This window comes from Pungitius pungitius, chromosome 7 (assembly GCF_949316345.1).
Source record: "Pungitius pungitius chromosome 7, fPunPun2.1, whole genome shotgun sequence".
Taxonomy (NCBI): Eukaryota; Metazoa; Chordata; class Actinopteri; order Perciformes; family Gasterosteidae; genus Pungitius; species Pungitius pungitius.
In genome coordinates, this window is record NC_084906.1 from 11,414,298 (window position 1) to 11,433,100 (window position 18,803).

General features: G+C 40.9%; 1 protein-coding gene across 3 annotated transcripts; it reads right to left on the reverse strand.

Moving 5' to 3' along the window:
• Window positions 1-4,708: 4,708 nt before the first annotated feature.
• On the reverse strand, window positions 4,709-17,927 carry lhx9 (LIM homeobox 9). Of its 3 annotated transcripts, XM_037468846.2 has the most exons (6): window positions 17,806-17,927; window positions 14,455-14,754; window positions 13,445-13,647; window positions 12,182-12,540; window positions 8,726-8,928; window positions 5,671-8,208 (listed from the first exon to the last, which is right to left on the reverse strand). In XM_037468846.2, the coding sequence occupies exons 2-6, from the start codon at window positions 14,632-14,634 to the stop codon at window positions 7,954-7,956; spliced, it is 1,200 nt and encodes a 399-aa protein (XP_037324743.1). In that variant the 5' UTR covers window positions 14,635-14,754; window positions 17,806-17,927; the 3' UTR covers window positions 5,671-7,953. The 3 variants fall into 3 exon arrangements, with proteins under 3 accessions (XP_037324742.1, XP_037324743.1, XP_037324741.1); XM_037468845.2 differs by lacking the exons at window positions 5,671-8,208; window positions 17,806-17,927 and adding an exon at window positions 4,709-5,661 and having other exon boundaries at window positions 14,455-15,698; XM_037468844.2 differs by lacking the exon at window positions 17,806-17,927 and having other exon boundaries at window positions 12,182-12,537; window positions 14,455-15,698.
• Window positions 17,928-18,803: the final 876 nt, after the last annotated feature.

The window sequence follows — 18,803 nt, forward strand, 5'->3', positions numbered from 1 at the left end:
GTTACCATTGGTTAATAATTAACCATTTCATTTTTTTAAAACTCTTAAAACTTGAAATATTAAATAATGAGTGTGGTCTAATCGATTAAGCAGCATCATATTCTATAAACTGAATACAGTGTTGTGTGTAAAATCTCAATCTTCAAAGTAAGTAACTGCAGCTGTTAGATGTAGTGCAGTAAAAAGTACATTTCCTCTTAGAAGTGCATGAAATGGAAATGAGTACAGTATCACCAATTACATGTAGGCCTGCTTAATTACTTTTAACCAGAGAGGGGGCGATACCTACTTAAGTTGAAAGAAAACTAAGGAAATAGTTACCTCGACTTTGTTTGCAAATCCCAATGAATAGTTGAGGGTTTGTAAGAATGTGTGTATGAATACAGGAGCGAGACAGAGCCAGACAATGTGTAATAGATTCTAAGGAGAATACACTATTATGAGCCCACACTTTTGACACACAGTCTTGGTTGTTATCATTATACACATGCATACCCACACATCCCACGGCACACACGCTGTGGGCCCCTCGGGGATATCATGACAATTTATTGACAAAAATGGTCCCGCAGATTGACTCGCATGGACAGCGAGAGCATCTGGAATTGATCAGCTTACTTTGCTTTGATAAAAGTTTCATCGTTGATTTCAGATTAACAATTCAGACACAGCTGATACACAGGAAACACATCTGTCTTCTTCCCATTCCCATTGTTAATAATCAACAAGTTAGGTGGGGTTGTGTTTTTTTTTTTGCTACACTTCAATAGCCTTTTTTGTTAACCTCACTGCAAATATGGAAAAGGAAGAGATGCCTGGAGTGTGGGATTTTTTCCCCCTTTTTCTTCAACAACAGTTGAAGATTAAAAGAAACGTCTCACAGAAATCTGTCAATTCTGTATGTGAATAATGCTGTGTGGAATTTAATGGTATGAGTTATATTGGGTTTCCTCTACACCCACATTTTCTTTCAATAAGATCAATGGCGCTCAGTGACAGATAGGGACGGTCTTTTGTATCTTCAAATTTCAGGTTTCTGAGGGAATAATTAGATGGATGGATGAAAAGTAATGCCTCAGTCTGCGAGGGGAGCTGCACCCAGAGATCCTCTAGTTCAACACGCATGCCTCCACGTCTGTTTGGTAGAACACTGTTTAATAATCCTGTAGAATTTTCATTGTTCTAAAAGTGGCTCTCTGCACTGATATGATGCTTTAAACCAATAGAAAACTTTATTTTTGCTGATATTGTTCATTTAACAGAAAGGATTTTTCTTTTGATTCAGGGAATTTTTTTTGGCGTGAAGCGGATATTGTCATCTATTTCCCTCTCTTCCCCTTCAGACTTTATAGTGTCGCTTGCAGGTAACCATGATAGAAAAGGTTCTCCCTCCAGGGGAAATGAAGAAGGTTCAATCGCTGGATTTTTAGAAACCTTTTACAGACGTTTTACTGTAAACGTGACATTGAACTCTGATGTGTTAGAACAAATTCTTGCTCATTTTTGGGGCATTAAATGGGATCTGATGACAAATGAATTGAGTTTGGGGAATTTGGCCACCAAGATGTTGTACTTATGAATTTGAAAGCCGTTTAGAGTACTAAATATCGATGGACTTTAGGCCAAAATTGATCTTTAATGCAGAGAAAAAAATGATTTAAAAGTTGTGTTCTTGAAACACATTTTGTTGTCTTCAACATACACATTTCATTGTGCATTGGCTTTGCCATTTAGACATTTAGAAAGAGAAAAATGTTGATGGTTCCACTCGTGTCTTTTTTAAAATAACCCCACTCTCCCACCCCCGTGTTGTTGATCTGGCTCAGGGGGTTACGTACGACTGCACTGTGGTAGAGACAGAAGCCGCCGTCATAGCTCCTGTGATCCGGTGCAGACTTCATAGAGACCAGCAGATGGAGGGGAGAGAAGCAGTGTGCATCCTGAAGGTTTAGCGAGAACTGAGAGGTTACACTCTACCGGTACAAAGATGACCTGTCACACGCTTAAACATGCCGCACCAGCGTAGACAAGTTTTCCGTTGATGCACCTCAGCTATCAGAGGAAAAGAGAAAGGGACCACGGAGAGAAATGTGTATGAAATGTTGTTTCCCACTTCATATACTCGGGCGAACTTAGAGGCAGCCTGCCTCTGACGCCTGCGTTTACATTTTAAAGTCTCATTAATGTGGTTTAGTCTTCAAAGTGCAATTGCACCTGGTAGCTATTAGCCTTGATCGTAGCATTTTCAAGGATGTAGATGTGAGCCGTCACACAGCAAATACTTGGGAACATAGAATAATAGCACAACAAAGAAATACATGATTTATGGCGTGCGGAGAGCACTGCACAAATGAGGCACTGGAGAGGCAGTCTGATAACGTGAAGGACGAAACTGGCATTTTATTTCTGCCTAAACCGTTTTTCATTTGCTGTTTTTTGCGTGTCTGTGTTGTGTGCTTGTGTTGGTGTGTTCCTTCTCCTGGCAAACACCCAGCACGGAGGATTTTTCCACCCGCTCTGCTTCAACCAGCAGGAAAGGCCTCAGTCCAAAACACACACACACATACAGCAAAGACACACACACATGACACACATCACAGTTTAGCTGTGTCTCCCTCACATCGTCACCCCTCTGACATCTGCCCATGTGCGTCAGTGCTTGTGTGAGCCCCAGTGCCGGTGTGCGTTTGTGTTAGTGGGCTGGTTGGTGTGTGTGAGGTGAGGTTAAATAGGCACCTTGCAATGAGAGCAGGGAACTGAGGTGGAACTGGCAGAATATCTCAGACACACACACACACACACACACACACACACACACACACACAGAAACACACAGGCAGTGACAAAAGCAACAGCACTCTCAGAGCAACATGTAAACTGCAGGTGTGGCCTATGCCTCACTGATCCATCCCATGCTTTGTTATGACCCTGTCGCCTGTCACTGTGTGTGTGTGTGTGTAAAGATTTAGTAATGTGACCGTGTGCGTATGTGTGTGTGGGGGGGAGGGGAAAGACACACTCACCTTGAGTTAAGTCATCATTCAGTTGGAAACCCATTATTCACATTGCTGCAAAAGATTGTGTGAATTACAGTTGTTGCCAACCAGTGTAAAACAGCTGTGCTTAAAAGTATTTTCCCAGATTGGGTTCACAGTACACAACCTCTGCAGGCCGAGAACAGCTGTAATATCTACAACTTGTTGGACAGAAATGCTGTCAATATCATTAACTGGAGATTTCCACTGATATTTTTCGTATGAGTAGAGTGCACGTCTTTATAGTTGGGCTCTTATTTGACCTTTGTGTCTTGCACATTTTTCTGATTTAGAGCGTGCCAAACAGGCCGCCCTCTGTTGCTTGGGTTTGGGCAGCTTTCTAAAACCCGACCACTTTGTAAGCTAAAATCCGTTTGTCCTCATTGATATGTTTAAACCGATGAAATGTCTCTGTTTTTCAAACAATCCGTCAATAAAAAAAAGTTGAACCTACTAAAATGAAATGTTGTAGCAGCCTATATTTGTAGTTTCTGCTCAGGTGTTCCATTGGTGTTTTAGCTTAAATAATGGAGCGATCTATGTCCTTTGCTCTGTTTTTGAAGTGTCACACTCACATGAACTTTGTGAGCAAACTGACAGACAACATATAGCACTGTCAGCATTGTTTTTGCACACTCATTGTGCACAGAGATTTCTTCAGGGGCAGGAGATAAGAGAGGTGGAGGAGGATGCCAGTTTACCTGATGAGGTCCCTGTGCAGGCAGACAGCATTGTGTTTTATCTTCTAACATAGAGACTGATGCGCGTAAAGGGGTCGCAGGTTGGAATTTGATTTGCTCACTAGCTCATCAGCTGGATTTTTGCCATTTTTGTGTAAATGAATCTAGCTTAATGCTTCAATAGGACTTAGTCACAAGGGAACATCATGGCTGTTCTTTATTTCTCACAATATATTAAGGAGTAAAAAAAAAAAGAAAAACAGGAATAGGGTGAATCATGTCTGCAGGGGAGAATGATGCCAGATCAGGCATTACTTATACACACACACAAACACACACACACACATACACAAATGTTACCAATGAGATGCATTCCAGTCACCAGCAGCCAACCCATGAAATTCTTGTCAACACAGGGCCATGACGCTGTCCATAATTTTGGTATTTTCTTTATCTGGCAGCTCCAAAGCTGAGCATTGCGGGCTGTGTTTGTTTGTGTTTGTGCTGCAGCTCGGCTTCCTGTAGCTGCGTGGCGTCGAGCCGCCCACCGTCCTCCCATCAGAGCGAGGAACACAGCGCTGAGGCACCCAGCGACCGAGGTTTCCTCTCGGACTGACTGAAAGTGTTTGCTGTTTCCCACATTGTTGGAATTCAACACCAGCCCGTTTACTGGTCCCCATGTGGCTTCGGTCTTTCTCCCTCCTTTTCCTTCTTTTTTTTTCTTCTCTCTTTTTCCAGTACACGCCTTCTTTACATTACATACGCACCATTCATACCAATGAGACTTGCCAATTTCAGTTCACATATTCATTTTACTTTTAGCTTTTATTACAAAAAACATGCATGTCGGAAAATGTGTGACTATACTATTAAAACTGTATGTACTGCTTAGTTTGAGTGGAAAAAAACCCTGAAGTGATTACGTATTTATCATATTCGTTAAAAAACAATTGAGCGTTTTTCACTGCCAGGTACTATATGGGCATCAGGGGCGTCATTTTCATATGCTTTATTTTGCAGCTGACAACGAATCATACAATGAATCAAAGGAAATAATATACAGCTCAAGGAAATAGTTAACAAGATGATGAGGCGCATGCAAAATGAGAATCTCTTCTTTATCTGCTTTGTTTTTTCACTTCCTTCCCTCGGTGCAGCCAGATGGCAAAGCTCGAGCTCTGCAGTCCTCTTCATACACTCATCATATTTGATGGGCATCCTGCTGCAGAGTTTCAAGGAGGCCATGTGTTTACGAAATGACACTTGTGACAAAAGAAAACTTCTATTTAGCAAGCTGATTCTTGGATGGGGTGCATGGGGGCATTTGCGCATAAGTGCGTGTGTGTGTCTGCGTGTAAGAGTATGTTTGTAGGAGGACAGAGTTTGTGGGTATATGTATGTGTATAGAATATGCTTATATGGGAGTGAGGCAGTAAGAGAAAGGTTGAGTGTAGTGTGCGTGTGTGTGTGTGTGTGTGTGTGTGTGTGTGTGTGTGTGTTCGTACCAATAACATCCATATCATCTCTGTTTCACACGGTCGTTGTGGCGGATGTCTGCTGTCTTATAATCACATCCTGTGCCTTTTTGTGAGTTTTGTTTTTACTATCTTACAATACAGTTTATCATCAGTTTTGTTCATTTACTATTCCAATACAGAAACTTTTTTTTTTCCACATCGATATCATAAATATCATACATTGTGAGGTCTCCTCCGTTGAATGGATTCAAACATTCAAAACTTGAAAATCATCTGTTGTACATTTGCGACTAAAACAGGTTATAAGTTGGTTGTTTATTTGTTCTCAGTATGCTATCATCTTATCCTAATATTGTCTTTGTCTTCAATGGTGAGGAATTCCCATCCTAGTTTTCCCCTTCTGTTAATACTTTAGGGAATTTTCAAACGTCGGGATGTATGGCTGTAATGCCCCAAGATTTGTTCTCCCTGAAAGAAATGATAGAGTAAGAATATATTAACTACAGATCAACCTGGCTTTACGGGGTCTGCATTTACTCTTACTTCATTTTAGGTTTACCAATATGTTATGCATAAATATATACTATGTATGGATATAGATCAATGTGCTTTGCAGTATTCCTTTAATTTAATAATGTAAAGCCATGTTCATGCATTAAAAAGCAACTTCATATTTTTGACTGCAGGGTTTTGATGCAAATCCATGGGGCATTACGTTAAAAACCATAAACATAAAATAGGAATATAAATTAAAAATGGAAGCAAAAATGAGGACGTTTAACTGTTCATTAATAACTGAATGCTTTCTTGTTCGTTAATGTGATAAACAAAAATCGTATTCAAGATAGAACACAAAAATGGCAAGTGTAATGAAAAATAAAACCCAGTTAAAGCAAAGTATTTTTATTCACACAAATTTAATAAGATATATGACAACCGTTTGGTCCATAAATATTTAAGGGGAAATAGTTTCTATACACCATCTTTATCAAGAAACAGGGAAACATGGACAATCTTGATAGAACACTTACTGTACTCAACTATTAACACGAAGATCAATATATAAGGTTCTTGGATTACCCAACTATATCTGAAAGAGTGCACAAACGCTTGCTATGACATCGCTGCCCCTTTTCAACAGGATACACCATAAAAAGATCTTCCGAAATAAGATGCAAAACAGTACAAAACTAGTGAGGCGTCATAAGGATGTGAATCAGTTAACAAAGAACACATATATCCTGAATTTCACAAACTTTCTCCCAAGTCATAGCATAAGGCACATAGTAGAACTGAGTTAGGCATCTACTTCATGAAGTAGATCTAGAGTACCACTTTGTCCTACAATAGAACAAATTATGACGCTCACAATGAAATGTATTAACTCCATTGAAGATTTGCTGTGTCTCTTTTCTCTCTATCTTTCAGCCAGAAGAAACATGTTTTTGGTCTGTTCAGTGGCAAGTGTCATTAAGGAAAGTATAAATATGGCCAAAAAGGAGAACACATGGACAATGATTACCCACTGGCTGCCTCCTTCGACTCCACCTATCTGAGGTCATCTGAATGTTCATGTCAGCTCTACAAATCTAGTCCGCAACGTCGCAAACGTTTCAATTTCTCACCCATCCTTCTTTTTCCCCCTTTTTGAAAAATCGCATCGTTACCCTGAGCAACATGATAAAAACAATAATGCACTTTTCACTGGGCAGTATATTGTCACTGTGCAATTGAGTTTAGCTGTGGGTCTATGGATGTGTTTACTAGGATTTATCCATTTGACTACGGTTCTTATCTATGAGACCAACAAATCTGAAAAAGTGCTGTCATGAAAACAATCAATCGCAACAGCGTCCACAAACTGTTCCCCGATCCAAATTTCTCTTGCTGGTTTATAATTATCAAACCATTTCTTTCACTGTCACTGCATTACATGTTGAACAGTTACCACTGTACAGATTGTGGGATCGGCTTCGTTCTCTTTATCACAGCAGGTTTGTGAATCAAGACCAAAATGTTTGTGGTTTCAGCATCTACCCGCTTTTAAGCCGCGATGGTCAGGCGCTTAGGACGCAATTTAGATGTACGTTGCACGTGTAGCTCTGTGAGATATCTCATTGTCTGACTCCATCCAACTCAGTCTTAGAGACTGACACATTCGGAAATAATTAAAGCCTGTTTTCTGGAGTTACCCATATACAGAACAGTCTACAAGTCAATTTCCCAAATTATTCCCAAACAGAAATAAAAATCGTTCAATTGGATAGTGCGAACACAGTGCATACATATACAGGTTTCCGAGGGCAAAATAGTTTCAAATGTATCAATTAACCATAAATTTAGAAGGGCTTGTTTCATCATAATTCAATAGAAATGTAGAAATAAGTCAAATCAAGCAGAAATCTAGTTTTCCAGACAAGCTCATGTTTAGTTACTTTTTTCCAATGAATTGTGGGATCCATGACAGTTTTCTTAAGACTTCAACTTGAAAAATCCGTCCCTGTTTACTTTAAGTCAACTACAGACACAGCTGCCATGTGGTTTCATGTGCTACACGTGTTTTAATGTGGTCGCTGTTGTTCTTGCTCTTGTTGTTCTTGTTTGTGTACACAGTACAGCACTTTCCGTTCCAAGGAGCTCTGGTTGATTTAAAGGTGTCACTTAAAAAAATAAAATGTAAATTGAGGAGAGAAAAAAAAGAACATAAAATAAAATAAAATCAGATTCAAAAAAAAAATTCAGTCTTCGAGAGATAGCTCGTTAGAAAAGGTTTGTCAAGGTAGTTTGTGAAGGGCTCCCCGAATCATGGCTGTCCAAACTAGAGGTGACGGAGGTCACTACAGTGATAGAGGGGTTTGTCAGGTCTGTTAGTGTGGCCGTGCTGGAGGGGGGGGTCAGGGCCCCACTGTCAGATGAGGGTGCAGGGAGTGAGGTGCCATCAGCCTTATCAACACCTCCATTCTCCTGTCGCAAAACGTTCCTTCTGAATTTGGCTCTTGCGTTTTGGAACCAAACCTGCAAACCAATCCCAATGTGGCTTTTACTTTTTGTGTTTAAGATAAAATTTTAAAAAGAAAGTATCATATCATTTGTACAGTGGTTTACATATCAAGTGATCACAGCTCCTATTGCCCTCGCCCTGTGTATAGAAATCTTTATACGGCAATTGTCATACATTAATTTGAGCTGGGGGGGTAGATATCAATGAACCATACAAGGAGGAGGATTTTGATAGCAAAAATCCAAAAAAGAATCCTGTCCTTTTAAATTTGTATCTTCAAGAGTTGAATTAAGACCTTTTTTCTGTTCCACAGGTAAAAATAATATGTGCACTCTCATTATCAATAATATCAGCTGAAGTTTTACATTTCTTTTTTTACTATCTAATGACTACACGGGCCAAACAAACAAAATCAAAAAGATGCCTTCAATGAGAATACTGGTGTGACATGACGGGAACATGGAGGAGGGGTGAGATGCACATACACATATGGGCTGATCACATCAGTAAGAAGAATGGCTTTCAGCTTACCTGTAGAACTCTCTTAGTGAGGCCTGTTTTCTGGGCCAGCTGCTTTAAGTCTTTGGCATCTGGGTTGTGGTTGATGGCAAAGTAGGATTTCATTGTCCGCAGCTGATGGTGCTTGAAGGAGGTCCGCATGCGCTTGGTCTTCTGCGTTGGAGCGTAGGCCTGCTGATCCCGGTCCATGTGATCGGTGTCATTCTCGTTGCAGCCTGGGAGGGCAGAGAGCAGAGCACGGGGCAGGGGGGCGTGGGAGATGGGGAGGGTGGAGGTCAGAATCCAAATGGAACGACTGCATCAAAATCTTCATTCACTTTTCTAAAAAAAACTCAGCGTCTGAGTTCCGTTTTTACCCTGCTCGAGGAATGAAATTCCCCCCATACTAACTCAATTACGCAATGGTCATTTAGGAAATGTTTCACTCCTTTTATGACTCAATATTAAATGAAATATGCGTGGTCCGGTTTTAGCAGGGAAAGACAGGACACAGTTAAGCGTTTATTAGCGTAGATAAAGGCGGTTAATGTATTTACATTTACTTGCTTTGGGAACAGATCAATCTTATTCCATCATGATCAACAATGAAAATGCGGTGTATTTATCAACATCAATTAGCATATTCATGTTTTTGTTTTATTTATTTGTTAGTTATATTTTTTAAACATAATTATGTATTTTAAGCATACAACGGAACCAGGCTAAATGAATTATTTTGTTGTTTTTGACTAATAGGCCCAATGGAGCTCATTTGTCAATAGCTTAGTACTCTATGTAAAAAATCCTGTGGCGGAAAGGGAAAAAAATGGATCTACTAAATGAAATTAATTTGTACAAACATATTCCATCAAAGAATAAAGATCTAAACACTTATTTCACTATTGTTTTACAAACACATTTTTACATAATTGTGTTCCAATACCGAATAAATACTTACAAGTTAAATTAGCATACAACTGACTGAAATATTCAAAGAACACAATGATAGTGATTTTTATAAAGAACCTTTAGAATTCATCTTTCAAAATCATGGCTTTAGTTAAATGCAAAAGTAACATGGGATTTCCAAATCACATCGTAGATTTTATTGATTTTGTTGTCTTTATGTAACCAAAATGCTGAGTGGTTGTTTTCCTCGGTGGATGATGAAATATCAAAAGGCTTACATGAATATTGTATCATAACGATGTGGCGCAAACGCCTCCTCAAAAAAGGAATTATTGAATTAAATGAATCGATTCTTAAGGAGGAAGAAACCAATTCATCGAACTATGCAATAAATGTTTCAAATGTGTGGCATTATGTTAAGATATGCAACAGCATGTGAAATGTGTTTTTTGTTATGTGAGACTTCTTGTGACACCATCAATGAGACAATCACTGACATGTGATCTTCTTTAGCAGCTTTCGCTGGGTTGTGTTTCACTAGATATTACCCACTAGGGGTCTCTATATCCAAACAAGACCAAACTCTACAGAGCGGAAATGAATTCTCAGCAGACACAAACGTCTCCCTTGTGAAAACAAGCACCAATGTGCTCGCTAGAGCAGAAACAAACCCTCGCACTAAACCTCATGCTGTTACTCATGAAAGTGAGTCTTACACAGGTAAGATGACTTTGGAAAATAGTTATTTGGTTTTTTCCTTGTTTCATTTTAAAATTATATATTTCAATTTTCTTTATTTGCGGTCTAACTTGAATGCAGTGAAGTCTTACATCGATCATATAATTAAAACATTTAACATTTTAAGTAAAAGTAAAAAGGCATGCCACTTGAGCTTAAGGAAATTAGAAAATATGATATTCCGCCTCATTCTTCTCCATTTCTATTTCAATATCACAAATGAAAAACATAATATTCCCACAGGGACCTTTACTGCGTCTGTGGCGCTTAATAATGAGCTCACAGGGATACCTTACTGCAATTTATGTCTTTCTCTGTGGAATTTTCATTTCCCGTGATATTTTGTACCTGTTGTGGCTGCATTATATTTTACATCTTTTTTTATGGAAACGCGTGGTTACAGTTTTAGTTCAATCTTGCTGTTCAAGAAAGAAAGCAAAATAGTCACAATGGGTGAATTTTCCAAGTAAATCACCCATGAGAACTTTTAAGATTTGCATGATCTCTCGGACTTGTTGTTGGCGAATAACAAAAAGCCCTTTCAACCGGAGCGTTGGCTGCACACGGTTTGTGTTTGCAGCCCGTGGCCTCCCTGCAGCAGCCCCCCCCCCCCCCGCGTCCCTGAGAACCGTGCTGACCGCCGCACTGGAGGCCAGGGATTCCAACGTCACCTCCAATTAGGGAAGAACAATTAACGCGCAGATTACCCTTATTCCTCCCCATTCAGCGGGGAACAGAGGAAACGTGGTGCACAATGACAAACTTTGTCAGCCGCGCTCTAATTCGCAGAAAGCGACAACAAAATGGGGACGCTGCGGGGGGGTCGGGTTGTAACATTCAGCGATTCAATGCGAGATTTTTTTTTTTTAGGTGAAACCCACATTTAACAACAACTTCGAGTAGACTGAATCCGGATTTTTTTTTTCCTCCGAAAAACGCCAAAGAGGTGCCAAACAACAGCAGTGTGGACAGTTTCGACGCAACCGTCCCCAACCTCATTGACCCCTTCGCACCCGTTCTGCACGTTCTTTATTTTGACCTAAATTAGTCTTTATGTGCAGGTTGACGGCAAGGTCAAATTTCGATCATTCTCGGCGCACCACACGCCACGGTTTAAAGCACAAAAACGGAGCGTAACAGACGCGTGGACCAAAAGCTGCAGATCAATTAGCCCACGGCTGCGGGTGCCGCTACACACAGGCACAGTTCACCCACATTAGCATAGCCCGCAGGAGAGCAGGATTCATCTCAGACATGGACAAGGTAGACCTATGGCTGTTGCAGATGAGGCGTTCAGGAACCGTCTGGACTAAAGAAAGAAGGTCTTTTGCGTAAAGGGAAAACTAGTCCATATATATATATATATATATATATATATATATATATATATATATATATATATATATATATATATATATATATATATATATATATTTGCATAGCTGTTTTTATAATATATATATATATATATATACTGTTTATTTACTGTTGTTATTTACCACTTTATTTATTTACTGTTGTCTTGAATAATTTATTCTGACGTACTTTAAAATAACAAAAATGTAAATCACGTATCTTCAGGTCAACAATGACCGAAGACAACGGGGTCTTTCAGTGGGACACAGGTGGATTAAAGCTACGTCAGGAGCAGTTTTACAAAACTGCGCTTTAGCCGTCCCCAAAAACAAGTTGCCAAATCAGTAAAGCCAAATGACAAGCTGTCCAACGCTAACCTAACGCAAACCTTCTGGGTTTTTTTCCTCTCCATTTTTCAATATGTCTTTGGCGTGTCCCTGCACTCGCTGCGGGGCCTGTATTAAGCAGCACGCCGTTGGCTCTCACCTGTGTTGTAGCTGGGTATGTCTATCCCCATGGCCGGGCTCTTCCTCTTGCGCGGCCTTCCCTTCTGCGCCGTCCCGGTGCCGTTGAAGTAGGGCATGGTGAGGCCGCCGCCCTTGGCCGCCAGCTCGGCGAAGTTGAGCTGCTGGTGGTAGTCCGGCCCCTGCACCAGCGTCTCGAAGTGCAGCCGGCAGTACACCAGGCTGTCCTTCATGCCGAAGTGGTCGCCTGTACTCAGCGTCTTGTTGCAAGTGGTGCAGGTGAAGCAGCTTAGGTGGTAAACGGAATCGCGCGCCCGCATCACCATCTCCGAGGCCGATATCCCGAGGTGGCAGCGCGCGCACCTCTGCACGGAGAACCTTCTGGAACAGACACATCGTCAAGACTCCTCATACGAGACAACTGTGTGTGTGTGTGTGTGTGTGTGACAAAGCTTTGGAGTGTGACATACTATATCAGGCTTTGATGCTGGCTTTACCTACATATGAGTGTTCGCTGATCGATATAAGCCACATTTACTTGGGTGTAAATATATTTCTTTGCAGGAATATGCCCTCTCTTGAATAGGGAAAAGGCAGTCTGGTGTCTTTGTAGTGAAACCCATCAATGCTAACCTCTTGGCAGAGGCAAAACTCTACAGGTAGTAACACAAGTGGATCTTTCTTGATTTTGTAATGTTATAGTATATTGTAAATAACATTAAATAAAAATATAAATTATGAAATATTTAAAAAAACATTACTGACCCAAAAGTGCAACTGGTTCATTTCCATTTAAGGCTACATGCTAACAAAAGCCACTAAGGTAGGTTACTTTTTTGACTTCATGTATTGGACTCCTTTGTTCCTGGTAGGTTGACTCACACAAGCTAATGGAGTTTATATTACACTCAGAGCCATGGAAACTTTGACATCTGAACCAGGGGGTAGTAAAGTAAAATGTAATATCATAACGTAATCCCCATTGACAGGACTCCTGAGACTCTTATGATTATATTCAGACAAGAGGGAGGCCCAATTCGAGAAAAAAACATACTTCAACGTAATTCCGGAGGAAAAACAAAGCGTGTTGAATCCAAGGTAAATGTTGTCGCTTTAAAATATTTTTTTCTCAAGTATTTGTTTGTTCATTTAAAATGGGTAAAATATGTTTTTCCTATAAAGCCAGCAGTTTTGGGTGGGTCCTCGCGCGTGCGTGATACGGACAGTGAGACACCACTATTTTTCCCAAGCTGTGGTTTTCATACGTAACCTTAATTTGTCTTACCTGTAGTAATCCTCCTTGCAGTAGATACTCCCATCCTTGGCAAAACACGTTAGCTCCGACTCCAGCGCTAGTTTACATTCACAGCATTTGAGGCACCGCAGGTGCCACTGTTTGTCCACGGCCAGGAGGTAGTATCTGTCCGAGATCTTACCGCCACAGCCGGCACACAGAGCGGGCTTCTCCGGGCTCATTGAAGGCATGGTCTGAGTCCAAGGGAGAGGGAGAGAAGAGAGCTCATGGCAACTATATTCCCTCGAGGGAGTCTTATGCAACACACACACACACACACATCTCACGTAAAACACACAAACATTAGGCTTTAAGTATTTTGGATGTTCTCTTTTTTCAGTTAGAGGCCTTTTTGGTTGTTAAATAAATGTGTGTTCAGGTCCAGAGTAAAATACCATAAATATCAATAAGAAACGGTGTTTTTTATTAAAAGTTAATTAGGATGTGTTGGTCGTATACGTCAAAGCCAAAAACAGTCTCACTTCAATAGTTTTAGTGAGAAACTAATAAACAGACATATGTCGGAAGTGTTAAATAATAAACAACTTAAAGTATTTGTAGTAAATGTATATTATTTTCCAGTTAAAAGGAATGAAACAAAAATAGTTATTATTGTAGCATGTTTTTGTCAGCTTGCAAATATATAATTCCACAAAACTAATATTACTATTGCGATGTACAATCTTTTATTTGAGCAATGTGTGTTTCAAAAATATTAAGAGCAGTTGCATGTTAAGCTGCATACAACTTTTTTTGCAGATAATTGAGCAGCAATTTTAAATAATACATTTCTAACTGAGAAAATTAATTTTGATTAAAGCATTTGACCAACATATTTGCCCACAATTAAACAATCAACAATCAAGCAATAATTGACCAATCCTCTTCCACTCACCACCAAAAAAACAAGTGTACATTCCCTGGCACGCTAACGGTGCCACGCACGTCGTTTGGTGTCGGTTAAAACATGAATTCGACCACGGGGTCGATCAGACTCTTACCGACTCTCTCCCGTTGAGCTGCATGCCCTTCGCCAGGCGCGACTCCGTTTTCGACCTTCTCTCCATCTCCTCCATGATCCCTTGGATGTGATCCCCGGAGATCCCGTGGAAAAGCATGGCTCCCGGTCCTGGACGCAACGTGCAACTGCCTGCCTCTTTCTTGCAGCCCACAACTTCCATATACCGTACAGCAGCGCTGCGCACGGCTCTCTCAGCGCATCCAAATGGGCACCCGAAACAACCCCGCAGACCCGGATCAACTCCTCGCCAGGGTGCAAACGGGAGAAGAAAAAAAACACACTGGAAGGAAAGAAGAACGAAGAGAACTGAAGCAACTGGGTAAGGGACGGTGGGAGGTCTGTGTGGGTGGTGTCACAGGCTACAGCCTTTTCCCTCCCTTCTTCCCGCGAATGTCTCTCCTCCAGGAAAAATACAAAAAAAAATGTATAGTCCAAATGACGCGACAAACCGATGTGGTGGTGGTGGGGAGGGAGGAGAGGAGGGCAGGGGAGGGGAGAGGGGGTCGCTATAGTGTGAAAACACTCGCCAAAAAAGAATGGCACGAAGTTTTTGTTGTTTCTTTTTTTGGTGGTTTCTATCTCCCGGTTTCCCAGTCAGGGTGTTCCTTGGTGCTTCGAGGTCAGGTTGGGACTGCCTGGATTTGAGCACCGTGTCCTATTTGTGAAGAGAGCAAAGCCTGCCCAGTCTGAATAATTTGGTAGGAGGAGTTCCCCCCCCCCTCCTCCTCCTTCCCCACACTCTTCCCCTCCCCTCTCACTCTGTAGGTAGGTCTCTCCCTCACTCACTCTCTCATCGTGGCCACTGATTTCTATTCACCAACAAAGAGCTGTCACCCTTCCCTCAAAAACTCCCGATTCGGTCTGCGCGAAGGACCACCACTTTATGGTATTGACATTTTCATTACTTGTGTTCCCCCATTTATAGGCGAGGATGCTGGAGTGTAGTCAGAAGTTGCATGAACGGAAATGGGTTTGAAGTCGTTTGTGTGGAAATGTTGCATTTATTTAACATGTCTGGAACAAATAACACGCAACTGAAGTGGAATGAACTCTAGTAGTTTCATTTTAAGGGTCAGAAATTGCGATAGCTGATTTTTGGTTGAATTGGTTTCATTTTTAGGATCTACAATTTTTTTGAAAGCATCATTTGTTTTGAGTTTTGAAGTTTGTAGCCTTATGGGGTGTGTGTATGTTTGTGTGTGGTGGCAATGCATTGTTTGGGGCGGGGCAGTGATCAGTGGCAGAGGGCGGGGACAGATTATATTTTAAACAATCTGAAAGACAATGAATCATTTTTTTACACAAAATTAATGGAATACTGGGATTTTTCATCTTTATCTTACTGTTCTATAAATAGTTTTGATGAGGCTACGAAGAGAATTGTTTGCATTTTAAATATAATTCTAGGTCTTTTCACTGCATGACCTTTTTGTCTCTCCATTAAACGGTCATTTGAAAACGATGTTGTCCTCTGCCAAGCCTTCATTAACATTACCCTTGTCTTTTCTCTGTCTCTTGTATTAGGTCAAAATGTTGTTTACCTGCAGGAGAGTTGATTTGATGAACATAAGAGCATGTATCTTATAGGCTATGCAACCCTGCTGCGATTCAGAGCCACCTTTTAACGGGTATGAAAACCTTGTTACGCGAATCTGACCGAATGGCTTCATTGCATGACATGCAGGCCCAAATATGGTTACAACAAACCAAAAAGGAGGCAGCGCAATGCATATTTACAGCTGAGGCCCGGATAACGAGCTGTGCTCCCTGCTTGGGCCTGTGGCTAAAGACTTCCCCATATGAAACAATAGAAACACTGGCTGGATCTGTGACTCGGCTTTGGTCCCATTAATAGATTTAGTGAGGCTCTGAGGGAGTGGGGTGTGTGTGTGTGTATATGTGTATGTGGAGGGAGGGAGAGAGGGCGGTTGCAGGTGTGGATGCTTCTTTTCAAGACCCCCCCTCCCACCCACCATGAAGTTGTGTTGGCTTTAATTGGAGGCCCCTTGATAGCAGTGCTATATTAGACACGGCATGGGCCCTCCTGGACGGGCTGGACCTGCAGCTGTTCTGAAAAGCATTTCATTTGCGCCCCGTCAGTGTCGCAGCACCAGCCACAGGGCGGTGAAAAGAGACCCGAAAAGGACAAACCGATTTCATTTCACCTGGACAAAGACACCCTGAGAGGGCCGATCAACTCACTCCCGTGTGATAGTTAATCTGTCTATACCGTGTTCTCTCTCTCTCTCTCTCTCTCTCTCTCTCTCTCTCTCTCCACCAAAAAGGCGCCTTCTGATTGCAATAAGTAGATTTTACCAGGCAGTAAAATGTAGAAAAACAGCATGTGTGCGTGTTCGTATATTATCAAGACATCATTCTTGTCGATAAAGAACACCGCTTTGACCCGTTGCCGCCAGCAGTGACATTTTATTTCACTGAAGAGGGTTTAACAGTGTGTCAGTGAACTCCAAGAGGCTCAGGGAATAATGGGATTGTCGTTTTGGGTCATTTCGTTTTCTTTGTATCCAACTGAGATATTACCTGCAACTAAATATATTTCATAACGACCCGTTTTTTGTCGTTTCATAAAATCATGCTTTGGGTGATTTTATTTATTTTATTTGGATATAAGAGTTTTCGTTTGGAACGTTTTCCCGTGTCCAATTAAGCAACCTGGCTATGTATGTTACACGTCATATTTCATAACTGGAATTAGGTGAATTGAAGAATTTTAATCTGGGCGGTCCTGTGTCAATCTTCGTTTAATTGAATAGTCTGCCCCAATTTCACATTTGTGATCTGGTTTGACCAAATCAAGTCTATTAAATAAACACACAATAATCGTTGCTTATTTGTGCATATCGAGATACACGTCAAACCTTTTGCGCTTTAAAAAACTGAAAATAAAAAACAACGCGTTTTAACCAAGCTGGGCTCACTGGGTCCGACCTTTCTCATATAAATAAAGAAAATAAAATATCTTAAATATCCAACACACTATATTACGTATTTTTCCATAGATTCATTAAAAGAGCGTCATTGCATATTTTGAACTGCCGTTCGCACAATCCTGTTGTATGTTAACCAAATTCTGATTGTTGTCAAGATAATTTAAAAAAAAAAGATTTTTTTGCAAAATCTCCCAAATAAATGTATAATGATTGATAGTTTAGCTTCCACAGCCTCCCTGTTTATCCCGGAGAATACAACCAAGGCACCGGATTTATCACGCATTACATCTGTCGCGCATTGCTTCAAGGCGGTTTTGTTTTACAAGCCTACCATGGCTTTTTTTCTTCTTCTGCCAAGGAGACATATAGAAAGGTCTTACCTGAGGCTGTGCAGTGCGTGAGATCCCTGTGCAGTGGCGGGGCGCTCCGGACTGCGCGCAGTGCGCAGAGGAGACAGAGGAGACGCTGCCGGTAGATGGGGGCTGTTCCTCGTTTCTCAGCGTGCGCACTTTGAGAGCGTCAATTAAAAATTGGAGACATTTAAATATTCTTCTCCCGCGCGCAGTCAGCCCTCAGCACATGAGCTACAAGAGAAGGACTCGGCACGTATAAGGGTTGAATATGTGAAGCCTTCGTAAATTAAAGGATAAATCCTCTTTGTGTCGGTTATGGCCAAGTAGCAAAGAAATGCCGTTGTTTTGGCTACTGGAAGATTCTGGGATATTTCAATGAGAGCTGAATATATTCTACGAGTGTAATCTATTAAATCAGATTGTAAAGTCTTATTTCTAACCCCCAGAAGACGAGTTGACCGAACAGCTATTGCTTTATATAATTTACGAGTTGAAGTTAAATGAATAGGCCTACGGTCGAGGCTCTAGTTCCACTGGTGTGAAAGCGGAAGTTTGCGTGAATAAATAATGAGTCAAACCGGATCAGTCAGTCTGGCAAAAATGTGAAGCAGCTACACTGCTGTCTGCTGTAAAAAAAAAAAACGGTTTGATATTGATAACAAAAAAAATCAGGATCACTTTTGGGATATGTGCTCAATTCTTTCTGAATTTTACGTATTTATATTGACAACGATCTAAAGCAAGTGTGCTAGGCCATTTGTTAAGAAATGAGATGTGTTTGTATTATGAAACCTGTACAGACGTTGAAAAGGCTCATTTATAAATAATCCAATAGTCTTTTTTGTGTAAGCATTATCAACCAAAAACAATAAAATAATTCCATGGTTCCTACTGTCTCACTCCGTCTGAATTTCCCAATTAACGTGTCATTCAGGAGATGTCCTACACGTACTGACCACCTGGAATACACCCCGAGGTAGACGGACTGGTTTCTATTGATCAGGGCTTGAATCCTGTAAACACTC

Coding starts and splice junctions, on each gene's coding strand:
- lhx9 (XM_037468846.2), bottom strand. CDS start 14,634: ATGGAAGTTGTGGGCTGCAAGAAAGAGGCAGGCAGTTGCACGTTGCGT. Junction 8,929..12,181: donor CATACCCAGCTACAACACAG/GTGAGAGCCAAC, acceptor CTGCCCTCCCAG/GCTGCAACGAGAATGACACC. Junction 8,209..8,725: donor TCACTAAGAGAGTTCTACAG/GTAAGCTGAAAG, acceptor ATTGGTTTGCAG/GTTTGGTTCCAAAACGCAAG.